The 18776-nt window shown below is 45.9% G+C and overlaps 1 protein-coding gene across 2 annotated transcripts in view; it reads right to left on the minus strand.

Moving 5' to 3' along the window:
- Nucleotides 1–468: 468 nt before the first annotated feature.
- MAP1A (microtubule associated protein 1A) overlaps nt 469–18776 on the minus strand; it is a 107467-nt gene continuing 89159 nt past the window's right edge. For both annotated transcript variants that reach the window (XM_074966732.1, XM_074966733.1), the window contains 3 exons: nt 9127–18145; nt 4787–5019; nt 469–3660 (listed from right to left, as the gene is read on the minus strand). In XM_074966732.1, the coding sequence (XP_074822833.1) occupies nt 3505–3660; nt 4787–5019; nt 9127–17995 (9258 nt within the window). In that variant the 5' untranslated portion in view covers nt 17996–18145 and the 3' untranslated portion in view covers nt 469–3504. The remainder of the gene's footprint in view (nt 3661–4786; nt 5020–9126; nt 18146–18776) is intronic.

An 18776-nucleotide genomic window follows, 5' to 3' on the forward strand; every position in this document is an offset into this window, starting at 1 on the left:
TACCAAGTGATCCAGATCACTCTGATCTGTCTTCATCATTATTTACCCCAATTTTTGTGTCATCTGCAAACTTTATCAGGGATGATTGCATGTTTTCTTACAGGTTGCTGATCAAAATGTTAAATAGCATAGGGCCAAGAACCAATCCCTGCAGGACACCACTAAAAACACACCGGCTCCATGATAACTCTCTATTTACAAATACAGTGTGAGACCTATCATTTAGCTAGCTTTTAATCCATTTAATGTGTGCTGCATTAATTTTTTGTAGGGAGCCAACAGTCAGGGAGGTCATGGGTGTATAATGGGGGGGAGGGAGGGGGCAGAACTTCACACAAGTTATGCCCCTGTCTCCTGGTGCCTATATGCTTGAGATGTATGGAACTGCCCAGTTGGAGGAAACAGTTGGACAAACTCAAATGGAACAGTTTACAAAAGCCCAAGACATTATTTTTTGCAACTAATGTGGCTTTATTATTGTATCAAGCTCCTCCCTTTACAGCAGTTAGTTACAGAGTGTTGCACGTGAACATGGGGGAAAGGAACTAAAATCAAGGAACTAAGGTCAAATAGTAACATGATGCAGAAAAAAAGAACCTGGGCGCTCTGTTTTTACAACATTCAGCATAGAAAGAAGCTAGGAGCACAAATTGCCAGCTCAATACAGTTAAGACGCTCACTTTTTTTATTATAATTTTAAAATATTTTGTACCTATTACATACGGGAATATTACACATTGTCGTCCACATGCAGAAACAAGCAAAAGCGGAGTTTAAATGTTTCTCTACTGTAGTGTCATGGTACCTCTGGGTTGGCCCGTGTCCCATAGGCTAACTCAGCCTCAGGCCTGCAGCCATTTGTTGGGGAAGGCAGGGCTTGGCCCTGTTATAAAGGTGGTGGGTTTTTTAAAATGTATTTTCCCATAAATTTTGAGGAAGAAGGCGAAAGAAGCTGAAGACAGCACACACTGCTACAAAACTCTTCAAAAAGGTGTGAAAGAGACTCCAGGCAGGGAGGAGAGTGGGCGCTGGGGTAAAGCTGCAGAAGGGACACAGCTGCAGCGACCAGGAGCGTGACCTGGGGTAGGCAGATATGCTCCCAGCTGTTCTTCCTTCCTGGCGAATACAGGTGCCCCTAAAGCCCCACTGTCACTCTTATTAGTCAGAATTGCTTCAAGTTGAAGAATAAGACATTCATATGAGGGTCTAGCTAAAGTTTAGTGCATTAACTTTTTCTGCCTACACACTCTGCTGAGGAAATGGACTCAGTAGCTGAGCATGCACCATTTGTTCCCTCTTCGAACCCAGATCTGAGTGTGCAAGGCTTCCAGGCACCAGGAGTTGGCTGACAGCCAACCACAGGTAAACTGGGCTAACTGACTTCTTGAATGACCTAAAGTGAAAAGCCCAAAGACAGAAAAGAGGCCAATGGAAAAACAGGTTGGATCTGTATCACTGCCTGCCTGTGATTGGCTGTCATAGCTGACATTCATACATACTGACTCAATCAGTTTACAGAGAATAACATTTATTCTCCTGGTAGACACACTTTGGACCAACTAGTTTAAAAAAACCAAGAAAATACAATGCAGGAATTTAATAAATTCCCAGGCAAGAATCTCACCCTCAAAACAAGGGCCCTAAAGGGCCAGCTGTGCTGACTGGCCTCAGCTCCTTTAGATACATCAACTCTGCTTTGTAGCCTGTGCGGAGACCCCTGCGGCTGCCAGTGATACTTTGTTCATTTCTCGAGGGTCTGTCTGTTCTTTAAATTGCAGCATCTGAGTATTCACAATGAGATCCCTCAAAACCACATGGTGCCATGTTAACATGTATAAATTAAAATATTAACTCCATACAAAATGCAGCTTAACACCAAAAATAAATATATAAATTAGATGGCAAAATAAATCATTTCCATAGAAATCCCATTTTAGTCCTCTAGCAGCAGGTTTTTCAGGCAGCATTTTCTCCACACCAGCTGCCCAGGAGTGGCTACTGGTTTGCTAGTGGCACAGATCAGCATGTCCCAGCCAAGCATAGCACAAGGACCTGGGCTCCTTCCCCATCAGAGCGGGGCCCAGTGCCAAGTACTGGCACTGACACAACATGTGTTCTGGGCTGTGGGCCAAGATTTTCATCATAGCCTTTTTATGTTATAGCCCCCCCAACTGCTTCGTGTCTCTGTCTTGCTAAAAAATCCTCCCTGGTGCCATGAGCAGCCTGACATGGCTCTGCAAAGACCAATCAGTGTTAAACGTGTTGGCAGAGCAGTTGAGCACTAGTGCTTGAGCAGCCACTTCCACTGCCTCACGTTTATGGCCCTTCATGAGCTGAGCCTGGAGCCTGAAAGGGCTTTTCCATCACTAGCTTATACAATGCGCTGATGTATTACTCAGCAGCAATGGAGCGCCCATGCGATAAAGGCAAGGATCTGTTAAGACGGCTATGACAGCGCATCCCTGCTACCCCTGGTGCCTCAGTTCCCTATCCCTCCTCCTCCCACTCAAGAAAGCCTTTGATTCATAGGCCACAACAGTTCTTAGGCAAATCCTGGTCCAGCGGTGGTCAGCGTTGTCTTGAGCGCTTCTGTTTAGGTGAGTTGGGGGTTGTGCGTTTGGATACCCTTCTGACTGGGCCTGTTCACGTAGCAGTCCCTCGATGACTCCTGCAGTCACACTGCTGATGCTCAGAAGTACAACGTTAATCATTTTACAAGTGCAAAGCTGAGGTTAGCAGATCAGGAATGTGCTCTTTGTAGCTAAGAATGACAAGCCAATGCTCCACCAAGCCAATTTATTCTTCATCACAGCTCCTCAACCATGGCGAAAAAGATGAATGGGTAACCTAGTGATGGGTGTCCAACAACTCAGGGCAGAAGCCTCTGGAATTAGATAAACGCAGCCATGCGTAGTTGGAGTCCAGTTCTCTTTTCCTAGCATGCCTCATGCTGAGAGCTGGAGGAATGGCCTTCTCTTTTTGTCCAGTTATTTCAGAATATTGACACCAGAATCCCTTTGTTCCTCTCTCACTCCCCTTTTCCTCTATTTCACAGTCTCTCTCCCACACCGTGACCATCACAACTATCTTCATGCAGCAGCAGAGTTACAGGCCAAAGGAAACACTTCATGGTGCTACAAGCCAAGTGGCAGTGCAGCCAGGGCAAGGGAAGGAGAGCAAGTGCTCGCAGCATCAAGGCAGCCAAATTATTCTACAGCGACTATACAGGCAGCAAAATAAACCAGGGAAAGAGAAGCTGGCCCTGGCCTGGTACTGCTCCTTGCATGACCTCTCATTTCTGCACAGAATCTTAGAGACCTCCAGGCTCCTCTTTCAAAGCATCCAGTGTTGAGCTGGATGAGTCCTGAATCTCCTGCAAATGGGAACCACATATAGACTAAACCAGAAGAGAAGAACTGGACTGTGATGAGATGGTAGCTCTGTCTGAGTGCTGCATGGTGGTGGACAGCATCAAGGGATGAGAGCCAGGTGTCACTGGGAGACTCAGAACTCAATTTTGCAGGCTGGGAAGGATTCATCCTGCATCACTACAGTGCTGCTGCTCGCTAGCACCATGATGTTCAGCTCCTGCTGTTTCTCATGGGTTTGTTGGTACCATTCGCGTGTCACCTCAGTGTCATGCGTTGGAATCAGCGTCACCTGGAAAAGACAAAAGAGAAAACCGACAGCACTGTTACTCTCTGGTTTAGTGCACCAACAAATTGTGCCCACACAATCCTATAACCGTTACTCTGGCCTCGTGGCCTTGCCTGCTCGTTTTTCCATCCGCCTGTTACATATTGTCTTTTAAACTAGAATGGCCTCTTTACTATCTCTCTGTGCAGCATCCAGCACCAGGGGGTCCCGGCCTGTTGCAGCACGGGCACTACCGCCATATAAATAATACTAAGACGAAGAAGAACAGAAAGGTAAATGAGGGAGGGGGAGAGGCTGTGCTGGAGAATGAGTTGGTCAACAGCAGCAAAAGTAGCAGCAAATCTGTGTTCACAAGGGCTCCAGTAATGGCCGTGGAATGACCGGAAAATGCCACACAGCCTGTGTGTCACCTTACCCAGGTGCAGAACATGTCAGCTCCAGAGCCCTGGTGTTTGAGGATGCGGTATCTAGCAGAGCAGTTTGGACAAAGGCACGCTCTGCTCTAGTCCTGTCTGCAGGAACAGGCACCACCCAGGCTCTCACTGAAACCTTGTAGGCAGAGGTGGGTATTATAAGGAATATTTGTTCATGGTTTAAGGAGCTAATAGGAAGTTATTATCAGAACAGGTTTAGAATTGTGATTGCAACACTGTCCCCACTGCCAGGGCGGGAAGTGGGGTGGGTGACCCTATCCCTAATACCACGTTAGGGGGCTACTCTGCTGTCTTAGTGTTTACTTTCCAGCTGGTTTCTGCCAGAGGACAATTTCTGTTTCCTCCTGCAGAGGCAGGAGGAGTGAGTGATCTTTAAGTGAATGAATCTCAGCATAGGGAAAGAGACTATCCCCCACCTTTTCTCCTCATTCCTCAGGCTACATTGTCCTCCTGTCCCTAGGCTACTGACAAACAGGACCCCAAATGGCAGGGAGGGAAGAGACGTTGCTAAGATTTGACAGTGACTGGCGCCTAACACCATACAGTGAGAAAGTCCCCATCCCATTTGTTTCCCTCTAGTGCACCATCATGCGAGATTTTTTTCCACTGTGGATCAGTATTGTAATAGGCACATTCTCCCTGGAGTTCCATGATACAGTGAACATCACACATTCCTGGGCATTTACATCACTTACCTGCAAGTTCTCACCCCACTGGGACTTTCCTTCCAGAAGTGCATCCAGTACCACACGGCTGGGCTCCCCATTGGCTGGATCATTGCCACTCACAACATAGTACGAAGCTCGGACCCGCTTGAAGAACTCCAGGTCTGTGTTCTTCCCACTGCAGTGGTTGGGGATGTAGGCCAGGTCCACATAGACAGGTGGTCCAGGGGGCACAGAGAGACTGCTTTTGGGGCTACTGGAAACTTTGGAAAAGAGAAATCAGATGCTAACAAAACCCTGAAGCATCTGGAATGCAGGAAGATTTCCTGCAGCTGCAGAGACTAAGTTAAAGGGCCTGGATTGGCTCCTCCTCTCTGCTAGTGAAAGGAAACAATAGTGGATGGTCTGTCCCAGCAGTAGCACCGAAACCAGGTGGGAAAGGGGAAAGGTCTGCAATTCTTTAGTGCTGGACTGAGCAGCTTTAGAATCAGGTCCAGAATGGCCTTTGCTGCAGAAGGGAAACAAATTCCCCTTTATTAGCTTTGGCAGAGTAATTAGTCCAGTCACTATCTGGCTAAATAGCCCCCGTTTCGGTTTCTTAACCTATCTTGGCTATAGCAATATGTCCTGATGTCCTTCATCTGACAGCCCTCAGGAATCTACAGTAACATCTCTGGGAACTCCTGCCTGGTTCTTAATGATTCCTAGCAGTTCTTTCTGATGACTGGCTCATGTTTTTCATCAATATTTCTGCTCCTTCAGCATTTCCCTTCATCATTTCTGCATCCTTCAGTCATTGGGTTAGACATGTTCCCAAGTGCAGAGGCATAGAGTCATACACACATTTAGACAAGGACCTGAACATGGAGATATGTGAATACATGCCCATAATAGTGCAGACACATAGCCACATGCACACTGCCGACCATGTGCAAACAAACACACACTGTAGACATATACACAGGCAGTATCATCTATAGAGACACTAGAAAATATGTGAGTGCACACAAGTATGTGAATACAGCATGTGCATGCATTTACACACACACCACACCCCAACATATTCTTTTCTTCCATATGTCTCTTAGGCCTTTAAATCTAAAGTTCCCACAGTGTTTGGGCTGATACATGAACTGTTCTGTCAATAATAAAAAAAAAAGTCTGAAAGGGAAGAAAGAAATGAAGAGGCACAATTAAAAAAAAAAAAGCTCTGCCCCCATTTGCCGTCCCCACACATAATCTGTACGCCTCATTTTCTTGTCATAGCCAATTCATGGCAGCAGCCAGGCTAAACACCAGCATTAACAAGAGACAAATAGCTCAGGGAATGTACAGTGAGTACAGAATCTGTCCCTTCTAGCCTGCACATGTGAAGCTGACTGACATCACTCTTAGTGAGGCATTTGATGGCCTGGTGGCTCATTACACTTGCTAGTGGGCAAGTGTCCATACCTCCAAAGCCACCTAATGACACAACCTTCTCCCCCTGCTTCGTTTGCCTGACCTCCTTCCCCTCCTACAAGTCTTTCCTCCTCCCCATCACGTTTCTCTCTTGCTCTCCTTGTCTAACCTCTTCATTTGCCCCAGTGATTCCAGCCCATCTTATCTCCTGATCCCCCCCCACACACACACCTCCTTCCCTTACTCTCCTCCTTAACTCTCCTCTGGCTCTTTCCCCTCACAATACAAACATGCTTTAGTCTCTCCCAACTTGAAAAACAAAAATCTCAATCCTGGCCCAACCGGTCTCTCCAGCTGCCACCCTATCTCCCTCCCTCCTCCCTCAGCTCATTGAACCGCTGACTGCCAGATGCTGGGACTGGACGACAGGGAGGGATCACTCAATAAATTGCCCTGTTTTGTTTATTCTCACTGAAGCATCTGGCATTGGCCACTGTTGGAAGACAGGCTACGGGGCTAGCTGGACCATTGGGCTGACCCAATATGGCTGTTTTTGTGTTCTTACGAATGCACTGGTTACAGCGCCTCCCATCCAATTCCAGGTTTCAGAGTAACAGCCGTGTTAGTCTGTATTCGCAAAAAGAAAAGGAGGACTTGTGGCACCTTAGAGACTAACCAATTTATTTGAGCATAAGCTTTCGTGAGCTACAGCTTATGCTCAAATAAATTGGTTAGTCTCTAAGGTGCCACAAGTACTCCTTTTCTTCATCCAATTCCAGTTCAGATGCTCTCCAATCCAGTTTCCACTCCCTGCATGCCACTAAAACACTTTTGGCAAAGTCTCTAATGCTCTCTGCCTACTCACAGCTCAGAAACAGTGCTCTAGCCTCTCCCACCTTCACCTGTCAGCTGCCGTCAACACCATAATCAGGCTCTTCTTGACAGCTTGTCCTCCCTTGGCTTCTGTGACTCTGTCCTCTCATTGCTCCTTTGCCGTGTCCTTCAGAGGATCCTCCTCAGCCCCGTCTCCCATTTTCCATTGGTGTTCCACAGGGCTCTGTGCTTGGCGCCCTTCCCTTCTCCCTCTAAGCCTTATCTCTGGATAAGCTCATCTGCACATACAACTTCAACTCCTATCCCTATGTGGATGACTCACAGAGCTACCTCTACTCCTGAACTGTCTCTAATTGGCCAATCTAAAAATCTCAGCCTGTCACCTGACATCTCTTGGGGATGTCTAGCCATCAGTTCAAGCGCAACATGGCTAAAACAGAGCTCCTAATCTTCCACCCCAAACCCTTCCTGCTACCTCCTATCTCGATCACTGAGGACACCACCACTATCCTGCCTGTCATGCAGGTTCATAACCTGGGCATCATCTTTGGATGTCATTGCTCTAGGACCTCACATTCAGGCTAGGTCTCAATTTTGCGGATTCTTTCTCTATAACAGCGCTGAGATACAGCCTTATCTGTTCACACAGCTAACAACTGTCATCCAGGCTCTTATCTTCTGTCGTGATTACTGTGCCCTCCCTCTAGCTGGCGATGATTAAATAACTCTTGTCCCACTCACAGCCATGCCACTGCAGAGACCTCGTCCTTAGTCTGTCACTTTGCCCATGTCACCTCTCTCTTTGGATTCCTTCCATTGGCTCCCCTTCTCTAGTGCATCAAACATAAGCTACTTATCTTCACTTTCAAGGCCCTTGATGGCCTAGCCCCGCCCTACCTAGCAGCGCTTATTCACTAGCAAGATGTCAACTCCTGCCTCCAATAGGCCCAGGATGCCAGCCGCCATCACCCATTTGTTAAATTTTCAAACATCTTTATGCTTCCTCCTTTGCTGCCCCTCATGCTTGGGAGGCACTAGCCATAAACAGCCATAAAACTGCCCCATGAGCCACCTTCAAATGCCCCCTCAAAACTCTCCCATGCCAGGATTTCTACAAAAATCTTGACAATGGTTTGGCCACTGATGTACTGAGACCACTGCTCATCATGGTGACCAATAATGTTTGTTTCCTTGTGCCCCCACCCCATCTGTTTGTATCCAGCCAATATTGCTTGTTTTATACTTAAATTCTAAGCGCTTTGGAGCAGGGACCAGCTACATGTTCTGTGTTTGTACAGCGCCTAGCGTGCTGGGATCCTGGTGCATGACAGGGGCTCCTGGGCACTACCCTAATACAACTAATAACAACAGTTGGCCTCCATGATGGCACTCTTAGCAGAGTACTCAAGGGCTACATGGACCATGGAGACTGAATTTCCCTCTCAACTGCTTAAACTGGTTCCTCCAAGCAGGACTGAGACATAGTGGCAGGGAGTAGTTTGTGGGGGATCTCTTCTGGGGATGCAGAGAGGATTTCAGTCTCCAATACTGTCAGTCAATATGGCATCTTCCATTGTGGGAGGAGACGCCAGGATGACCAAGGTTCTATACTACTCAGCCCCCCCTGTAATTTTGGGAATTAATTGTGGAGGATACTCCTATCTAGTCTCTGCTCGTAGTTACAGAGGGAAGGCAACATCTCTGCACCCAAATGCACTCCTAGAGTCATGATCAGTTCAACCCTGGAGAATGCAGTAACAGCCACCATAGTTAGGTGTCTTATCCCACTGTTAATATTGTAGTAAGGTGGGTTCTGCTTGTCCCTCTGAGACCAGAGAATTCCAACTACTGATCATCCTGTGGGGAACATACTCCCTGTGTGTATAATAGAATCTAAACACAAAGGATTTAAATTACCAGATGTTTGGCTTCACTGCTACTGACATTCCCTGCATTTTTTTTTTAAATCATTGCCTATCACAATCCCTCAGCGCTTGCAAACTCACTCTGACTTGCTAGGAAGTGCTCATTAACTGCCACTCAGTGCCCTGAATGGTGAAGCAAATGCTTACATTTTAGTGCTTTGCTTATTGTTTAAGCAAAAGAGAATTCTCATTTGGGGAGGGATTTCTTACCAGGGTTTGTTTTGATGCCATTAACAAGGGTCTTGCCCGGGTTGCTGTGACTGCTCCGGGATAACTCATCCTTCTCTTCCATGTGAGAGGGCTGCACTAATTGGGTACGTGGTTTTGACTGCTTCTCTCCTCCATCTCGCTCTTTTTTTGCAGTGGAAGATTTTGGAGACCTGTCTAATGGTTGTTTCACAGGTGTGGGAGACCGCTTCCCTTTGACATCTAGTTTCCGGGCAGGTGATAATGATTTGGGTTTACTCAAAGGCTTCCTCACTCCTTTGCTCTTTTCTTTCAGATCCTTTCTGGATATTTTATCAGTTCTGCTCACATTTTGCTCATTTACCAGCATTTCAGGGTCCACCATGCATACATCTGGATGAGGGGGATGAGGATGGGGATCTATCATTGGAACAGGTTGTGGATCATGGCTAGACCTTGTGCTGCCATGATGCGAAGTGCCCACAGCTTTGTCTACTGGGAGGAAATCTGCATCTTCATCTGAGTCCATGGCAGCATCGGCTGTGATGGATGGACATTCCTCTGTCTCTGGAGGGACATCAGAGTCAGACTGGGAGGTTCCAGAGTCACTCACTGATGTGGGAGGGGTTTCCTCTACCATTGTGGCTTGTACATGGCTACCAGTAGTGTGGTGTGGCCTCCCCTTCACTGAAGGATGTCCTTCATCCTGTGAGAGGTCACTGTCATCAGAGAGGTCATGAGGACTTGGGTTGATGAATGATGGAGACAGCTCACCCTTCCTCTGTTTATATTCACAGGAAGAGAACTTCTGCCTATTGTCAGAGCTGGCTCCTAAACACGGCTCTACCTCATGGGAAGCATCTCCGTGCTCCTCAGTTCTTCCTCCCCTTTGTGCCTCTGGAAAAAAGGGCTGGTAGGTATGCTCAGGGGACATCAGTGAAGAAGGCCGGCTCTGCCTAGCCGTATCCTCTTCCCCCAAGGATGGTGACACAGTCCAGTCAGAATCAGGAAATGCTTTCTCATCTTTCACCTCTGCTGCACTCTGCACACTTTGGAAAGCTTGCAGACTTGTGCTCACTTCTGTTGGGCCATTGGCTGTGGCTGCTGCTTCTTGCTGATGAGGAGGAAATAATGTCAGTACATCAGGAAGTGAGGTCACTGCCATAAGCATTTCAGTGACAGATGAGTGTTGTTCTGGGCTGGCTGCACAACTTTGCTTTTGTTTTTCTGTGGACAGTGGTGATGTCCGTGTACTTCGGCAGTCAATTCTGCATGGCAGCGTGTTATCCACATCACATGTGGATGCAGAACCACCATCCTCAGCAGACACAAACCCTTCCATTTCAGCTGGATATGTTTTGACAGAATCAGCCGGAATCAATGGAGACACATCCCACAGGCTCCTGGTGTCTGTCTCTCCTCCTGCGTATGTAGAAAGCATGTGGGAGTAGAAGCTTTCTGCTGTAGCATGTATCACAGGGGTGGTGGCTTCAGGAGAGGCATCCTCTGAGAGTCTGGGAGAGTCATCTTTTGCCTGCTGTTGGGATGCAACTTCTCTTTCCACAGCCCCAGAGAACAACTTGTCTTCTTTATATGGGCTCAGTGGTGAAAAGCTAAGGGAAGATGAATCTATACTGGTATCTTTTTTAGAAACCTCCAGGTACTCATCTTTCTTCCCCTGGTCTGAGGGCAAAGCATCAGGAAATTTTAAAATAAGAGATTTGTCCCCTATGTGGTATGACGAGGATGTCTCATGTCCAAACACAATGGATGGGTCATGTTTTTCTAGAGAGGAAAATTCAAACCCAGATGAAGAGAAATCCATTTCTTTACTTTGCAGTGCCAGACCCTTTTGATGTTCCTCTTTCACATATTTAGCAGTAGACTTTAAGCAAATATCTTTGTCTTTGTCATAGCCCTCAGAAGCAGTCTCTGCATGGTGATAATCTGTTACTAGAAAGTGTGCTTCCTTTGGGGACTTTTCAGCATCTTTTCCCTGTTGCAAAGAAATTTGGCTTGAATAGGACATTTCTGATGCCCAAACATCTCTGCATGTATCTGTCAGGGTACTGTAGCCAGCAGTACCTGCCTTTCTAATTGTTGCTGATTCAGTTTTCTCAACTCCAAGTTCCTCTTTCTGCATTGGATCACAAGGGGAGGAGGCAACTGATGTTGACAAATGAGACTCTTGGTGCTTGTCCTGGTGAAGCAGCTCTGATACCCGGGCCATCTCCATTACTGAAATGTCTGCATACACTTCCTGCTCACTGACTTTTTCTGGTGCTTGGGGAGGGCTGGGCAATTTGGACTCCTTTTCAGATTTCTCCTTGGCACCTTTTTCTAACTCTGAGTCACTGGTGCTCTCTTCTCCTCGTCCTGCTTTCTCGTAGTATAAGTCTTTGGGCTGAGGCTCCACTGGTGACAGAGATCTCTGCTCCTGGCTGATTGAAATTATGTTTTCATCTGGATGAGCATCTTCAATGTAGGGAGCTCTTTTTTCTTGATAAAATGCATCTATGGTGTGTATAGGAGGAGTGCACTCACTGCTTCCAGGAGAGGAAGGAGGCAGGGTCAAATATGGTTCTTTTGGTGTGGCAATTAATGAGCTCAGTCCATTCTGTCCTTCCTGCATTTCCTTGAATCTCAAGTCACTGGGCATCCCATGCTTATCTGACTCTGTCAGGGGTGAATATCTTTCATGGCTGTCTGTGTATGCAAAGGAAGAATCCACTTTATCTTTGGGGGAAGTTGGGGATGACAGCTCCTTTTCAGCAGAGGTGTAGAGGCAGGACTCTTCTTCTTTTGCAGAGATGTGATAAAGTAGCTGTTTCTGAGAGACAGATACTTTCTCTGTCTTGGAGGCCACAAATATAGGTTCCAGCTTTTCCTTATCGGGGTGACCTAGGTTGTCCACATCCTTCAGGATACGGCTCGGAAGCCCAACTCCAGAGATAACTACCTGCTCATAGATGTCAGCATACTGAAAAGTCCTCTCATCAGGGTAGGGTGTTGGTTCCCTTTCTTCCTGCTTTAGCTGTTTAGCATGGTCATCTCCTCTGGATTCAGAAACCTCTTTCTCAGAAGGACTGGAAGAGCTCCGAATGCAAGACTCTGTATGATATTCCACTTGGCTGAAAGAACCCATGTCCTCAGAATGGCCTATAATGTCACTGCTTCTTTTGGGATGATATGGTCCTGAAAAAGAGTGCATGCTGTCCTCTGACACTGCATCACTGTCTTTTGGGGAAGCTGCTACATATTCATATTCTGCTGGGCTTGTAGAGTACAGAAGAGCAATTGCTTTTGCACTCTGCTCTTTGCTTCCTCTAGGGTCATCATGAGCCTCAGTGGTTTTGCTTTCAGCATTCTGCTCTATGTCTAGCATGTATTTAGAGTCTGATGTTTCTTGGTTCAAAACATCGTCATCTGATATCTCCACTCTGGCCCCCTGCAGAACTTCAGCTTGCAAAGCTGGTTTGCTTTGGTCTGTCATTAAATGTTTTTCTAGTTCTTGTGTACTTGTGTCCGCCTCCTTTTCTAGAGCACTAGATGATGCAGGCAGAGGAGATACTGTCAGTGTTCCGTCTAATGATTTAGCATATAGATCCAAGACTGCTTTCTCCTCGTGATCCAAATAGGAGTAATCTTGTTTAGATGGGAACAATGATTCTTCCCTTCCTTTTGCTGCACTTGATAGTTTGACCTGTTTTTCTTCTATACAGACATGCTGAGAAGATGGGGTTGCTCTAACTACTTCTGATTTTTTGGAACAGGTGATCCCAGGAGGGGCTATTTCCATTTTATTTGGTTCCAGTGACAATCCTTTGTCCTCCTGCAGTGCAAATTCTTGTGCTTCTGCTGAATCCACTTTGAAATGTCCAGCTTCTGTTTCTTGAGGCACAGGCTTGTCTTCACCATGACAGAGGTAATCTTCCTTCTTAGGAAGATGGCCTGCCTGCCTGGGGGCATCTTCTTCCTGGAAATATCCATATTCAGAGTCTGAAGTTTTCTTCTCTACTGTTTCCAAGGCATAACCTTCATATGCCATAGAATATATAATCTTTTCCTCTTCTGTTATGGTAAGAGAAGATTTTTTTTCATATTCCTGAACCTCATCCAAAAAAGTGCTCTCTCTTTCCTTATCATACTTCTGTTGGCTTTCCTTACTTGTTCTCTCTTCCACCTCCTCTGGAAACCACACTTTCTTCTCGTAATTTAGATTTTTCATATAAATATCTTCCATTTCCGGAGATTTTTCTTCTTTAGTTTGTGTCTCGTCCATGAAATCACAAGATTTGACATCTTCAGAGCAAACGTCTGAGGACTCTTCATCCTGAACTCGTCTGGATTCTGTTAAGTGTAAGAACTCGGCATCTGGAAAAGTTTCCTGAGGGCACATTTCTAAAGCCTTTTCTCTGACCAGGCTCATTTCGGTTAAAGAAAACAATCTGGTATCTTCTGGAGATATTTCTGCAGAAGAAATTTCTGTGGGTAGTGTATCTTTAATTGGGCTGTGTTCTGGGAAAAGAGGGGATTTGGGTTTTTCTTTAATGATATCTTTGGCAGAAGTTTCCAGTGATTTTTCACTTGTAGCTGGGCTCTGCTGCATGAAATGCAGGGGTATGACAGCTTCTGGGGAGAATTCATTAGTGGATGTGGCTAGAAATGTTTCTTTAGCAGGGCTCTTTTCTGTAAAAGTAAGAGACTTAGTGTCTTCTGGAGAAGTTCCTTTAATGAAAATGTCTGGAGATGTTTCCTTACCAGGACTCTCTTCAGTGAGAGAAATTGATTTGGTGTCTTCTGGAGAAATGTCTTTAATGGAAATGTGGGTAGATTTTTCTTTTTCTAAGCTATGTCCTGTGAAATATAGTAGTTTCCCTTCTTCTGGAGAAGCTTCTCTAATGGAAATATCTGAAGATTTTTCTTTACAAAGACTTTCTTCTCCAAAAGAAAGTGATTTGGAATCATCTGGAGATATTTCTTTAATAGAAATTTGTGAAGATTTATCACTTTCAAGTTGGCTTTGTTCTGGAGCCTCAGCATTTTGGGGAGATATTTCTTTGGGAGAAACTGGCTCTTTAGCTGTGTATTTTGCAAATTCTAGTGAAACGCCTTGAGTCATTTCAGTTTCTTTAAACTCCGCCTCCTTCTCTGGCTTTGAAATAATGTCTGTGCTGGGAATGTACAGATTGGAACCATCCTTTTCACTAATTTCAATGGTTTCCTGTTTGTGATAAGAAATGTGTGACAGCTGTTCCTTTCCAATGGGCAGGTCCTGCTTTTCATTACTGGGAAACATGGACTCCATAGGCAGTAGCACTTTGCTAGCTAAGTCAGGCTTCTCCTGTATAACAGAATGCAATTTGTTTTCAGGGATATCGTTAGCTGCAGGTGCCTCAGCTTTTTTAAGTGGTTCAAATTCACTCTCAGCTCCTTTTTCTACACCAGAAGTTTGTCCTTCACCTTTCTTTACAGAAGTATCTCTGGCTTTTTCAAATAACTCCGTTTCCACAGTTTCCAATTTCTCCTCCACAGGGGACTGATGGAAAGGTGTATGTCCAGCACTGGTGGGGCCAGACTGTGTTGGAGATGCCATCTTGACTGTGCTATCATCAGGACTTATGCATCGTTCCTCAGCTTCTCCAGAACTGGAGTCTACCTGGGAAAGTTGTGTTTCCCCTGTGGATAATAGCAACATGGACGCTTCTGTGCGGGATTCAATTAAAACATCAGCCAGGTGCCCTTGTTGAGTAAACAGCTGGGCACCATAATGCCCTCTGAGTTTCTCAGGCATCTCAATATTTGGAGTCTCATCTTCTTCCTCTTCTTCCTCCTCTTCTGCCTCTTCTTGCAGGCCCTTCTTATGAGCTTGGAATTTTCTCTCTCCTTCTGCTAATGCCTGGAAGTCTTCAGAAGGCGGAGATTTAAAGCATTTGTCCTCCTCTAAGGAGGATGTTGGAGAGATTGTGCCAGCAGAGGGCACATAGTCTAGGCCTTGGGTGGCTTCAGTCCGAGAGGAGGGTATGCTGTTTACTGTGTCCAGAAGTAACGAGCTTTTGCCAGTCTCTTCTGTTTGTGGAGCTGTTATGGATGCAACAGACTGATCTTCTGCTACTGAAGTGGCAAAAGAGGAAAGCTTGTCACATTCTGTAACAGACGTGGCAGAGGACACATGCTCCTCTTCAGCCAGTGGGGCTGCCACAATGCTTGTAGGATACACAAGGATTTCAGATTCTTGGCTGATGTAGCCCTTGGCAGCAATATCAGTAGTGGAGGTGGCTTGGATACCATGTACTGCTTCAAAAGAGCCTGGGTGATCAGGCACAGAAATATCATAGGCACTAACATCATACTTCAAGTGTGGGATCCTCTCTTCCTGTTCGTCATGTATTTCCTCATCAGAAATGGTCTGTTCAGTCTCTGAGTAGCCAGGGATGGTTTCATCCTGGATGTATGAAATGTGTTCTGCTGTGGCTCCTGGAGGGACAGGTGCACTTCTCAGGTAAGACTCCTCCTTAGTTACTTCCTTTTCAGGTAAATTGCTTTTCTCACCCATATCCTCACTGAACTCTCTTTCCTTTTCTTTAGCAGTGAATTTTGTGCCTTTCTCCTCATCGTGGTGTAGCTGATAGAATTCTTTAGTCTTCATGTCCTTTTCCTCTGTGTATTGTTCTTCTGTTTCTTCCAGTTCTGCTTTTTCTATCACATCCTCTCTCTTTTCCTTCTCACTTTCCTCACCTGTATCCATCCCCTCAATGTACTTTTCACAAGTCTTCATTTCTCCTTCCCTCTGCTTTCTGTCCAAAGATATTTTCTGCTCTTCTTCCTTCTCTTTGAGTGCTGGGGTGTGAGCTTCTCTTGCTGCTCTTTCTGTGTGTGTTGGTACCTGCCCTCTCTCATCTTTATGAACCTCTGATAGTAGCTTGGCTTCCTCCTTTCTTTCAACTTTTTCTGCAAACTCTCCCATCTCAAGAGGTTCCTCCAGGGCCGCTCCTTCATCCACAATTTTTTCAGCCTCTCCTGCTCTCACCTCCAGCTGATGGACTGGCTTTTCCTCACATGGCAACTCTCCTTCCCTATCAATAGTGATGATTCCCTCATCTGGGGAATCTAGAGGAGTCGCCTTTATCAAGATGTTCTCTTCCAAAATTAGAGCTTCATCAAGGTGACCCTGAGCAGTCATATCAGGGACCCTCTTTCCTTCAGTTTCAGGTCCTCTCATGACTGCATCACTCACTTCAATATCAGTTATTTCCTGAGCCACCTGCAGCTCCACCTTCTCTTCATGATTCAGATCCTCAAAGTCCTTGGTCAGGTCCTCTGGTGAAGACAGGACTAATCTCTGCTCAACCATGTCAGCCATTCCTGGCTCTTGCTGTATAGGTCTCTTCTGCAGTGGTGACATCTTCTGTTCCAAAGGTGCTTCCTTTTCAGCTTTGACTCGGGTTTTCTCAGTTTTGATTCTACCTGGAACTTTTGCCTTGTATAATGTTTTCCTGACTTCTGGGGTAAACGGTTTTAAGTCTGGTTTAGAAATTTTTTTCAGCTCTGGTTTGGCATCTTTCTTTGAATCTTTTTTTTCTTCTTTCTTTCCATCATCTTTTCTAAAGTCCTTTCTCTCTTTCTTAATCTCTTTCTTTTCTTTGTCCTTCTTCTCATCCAGTTTAGACACTTTCTCTTTGAGGTGCTTCTTGACAATCTTATCTTTGGTTAGTTTCCTTTTCTCAGCTTTAAGGGCATCACTTGATTCTGTCTTTATCTTTTCAGGTTTAGCATGTTTCTCAGGAATTTTCTCAGTGTGTTCTTTCACTTTTTTCTCAGTTCTGGCCTCCTTTACTACCTCTGGTTTTATCTCCTTAGCCCCATCCTCATTTGCGTCTTCTTTTCTGGCCTGCTTTGTTGCAGCTGGCCTGGGGGAAGATTTCAGACTCTCTTTGCTGTCAGTTCTCTGTTTAATCTTGGTCTGCTTCAGAGAAGGTGTAGGCAGGCCAGAAGACATATCCTTCTGAGTAGCTACTGGGTACCTCAGAAAATCCAGATGCTTGAGCTTCTCAAGACCTTCCAATATTTTATTTTGTGGAGCATTTCCAGGAAACAAAACTCTTACTATTTTTTCTGTTGGGCTTGCTGGCAGCCAAACCACCAGGGCTGTGATGGAGGTCAGATAAGGGACAGAAATCTCACCTTCTTTCCCATTTGCTAGAATGATGCCAGTTTTTGCTTTGCTATTCCCAGCCCATTTCTGCATTAGAAACTGCATCTCCTTACTTTCCTTGACAGGATTCAGGATGTACATGTCCAGCTTACCAACCCCCATCTTGTGGAACAGAGTAATGGGGTCGATGGTGTTACTCACCACCCTGTAGAGGGGCTCTGATTTAATGCCGAGTTTATTCAGGTACTGCAATGTCAGGCAAGCCTCTTCAATGCTTCTCTTTACTTTCATGGATGATTCAGGCATCTTAAGCTTTTCAGGAACATTAAAAAAAACAACCCCAAGTTCTGGAGAGATGAGGTTCTTCATCCAGTCACTGTAGTTGGTGGAGCCCTGAGATTGCTCCTCATCCTGCTCAGAAATCTTCCTCTGCAGAAGCCCATTAATGCCAGGTAGGTTGTCTGCCCCAATGTGGGTCAGGAGAATGGAGTCAATTCTGTCCAGATGCCTGACCAGCTTCCAAAAGCAGGATTTCCTCTCAGAGCCACCATCCACTAGGATGTTAAATCCATTGACAGCAAACAGAGCAGAGTCCCCTCTCCCACCGGGGAATATGTAGCAGCAGGGCTTAGACAGTTTCAGAAAGCCTCCAGAAGTGGGAGGTTCGAGAAGATCAAATGGAGTTGGCACATCTACAGTCTCAGAGACATACTCTGCAAACTCAGAGACCCCATCCATCTCAGGCAGGACTGGGTCAGGGTTCAGTTTCAGATTAATAAGCTGCTGGAACTGGGGATGTCCAAGGTTGCTCCAGTCTCCCTCTCCCAAACAGGACACAGTGAGGGAGGCCTTGTTATCTGGATCAGTGTTGCTGAGAAGCTGGGCAACCTATTGAGACAGACAAGAACAATCACAGACACAGAAGTGAGACACTGCAGCATTTAATTTTTTTAAAGCAACGATTAATGTGGGACCATTAAGGACTCCGCTGACATATTGCAAAAGAGGCCATGACAGAGGGCAATGCTGAGCTGCACAACTCCTTCAGACGGGCACAATGGCTCTAGCAGGCCCCTGAGAATGCAGCTGTTGGGCCAACTTTGGCCATTATGAGGTATGGGCCAGAGCCTTGGCCTTGCTCTCTCTTTCAGAGCCTAATGCTATTGAGGGGGCGCCTAGCCAGGATGAGGTCTTTTGCTTCCTTAATGCCAGGACTGCAAGTGTGACTGGCCGCAGAGGCACAAAGGGAGGGGCCTCCTTGTCCTCTTCCCCCCTGCCGACAAGGGCACAATCTGCCCCTAATCATGGTGTGTAAAAGCAACTGTTTCCTATTGGTTAGGGAATCCTCTCCGTCAGCCCCACTCTTTTTCCAAAGCACACTCTTGTGGTTTCCTACCAACTCTCACTGGCTGGCCATTATCCCATCTTCTTCTTTGAGTATTTTCCCAGTTTCCTAGTTATTGAAACTTTTAGTTCCTTGTTACTGGGATTTTCTTTTCTACTCAGATTCATTGTCTCT

Source organism: Natator depressus, chromosome 10, assembly GCF_965152275.1.
Source record: "Natator depressus isolate rNatDep1 chromosome 10, rNatDep2.hap1, whole genome shotgun sequence".
NCBI classification, from domain to species: Eukaryota; Metazoa; Chordata; order Testudines; family Cheloniidae; genus Natator; species Natator depressus.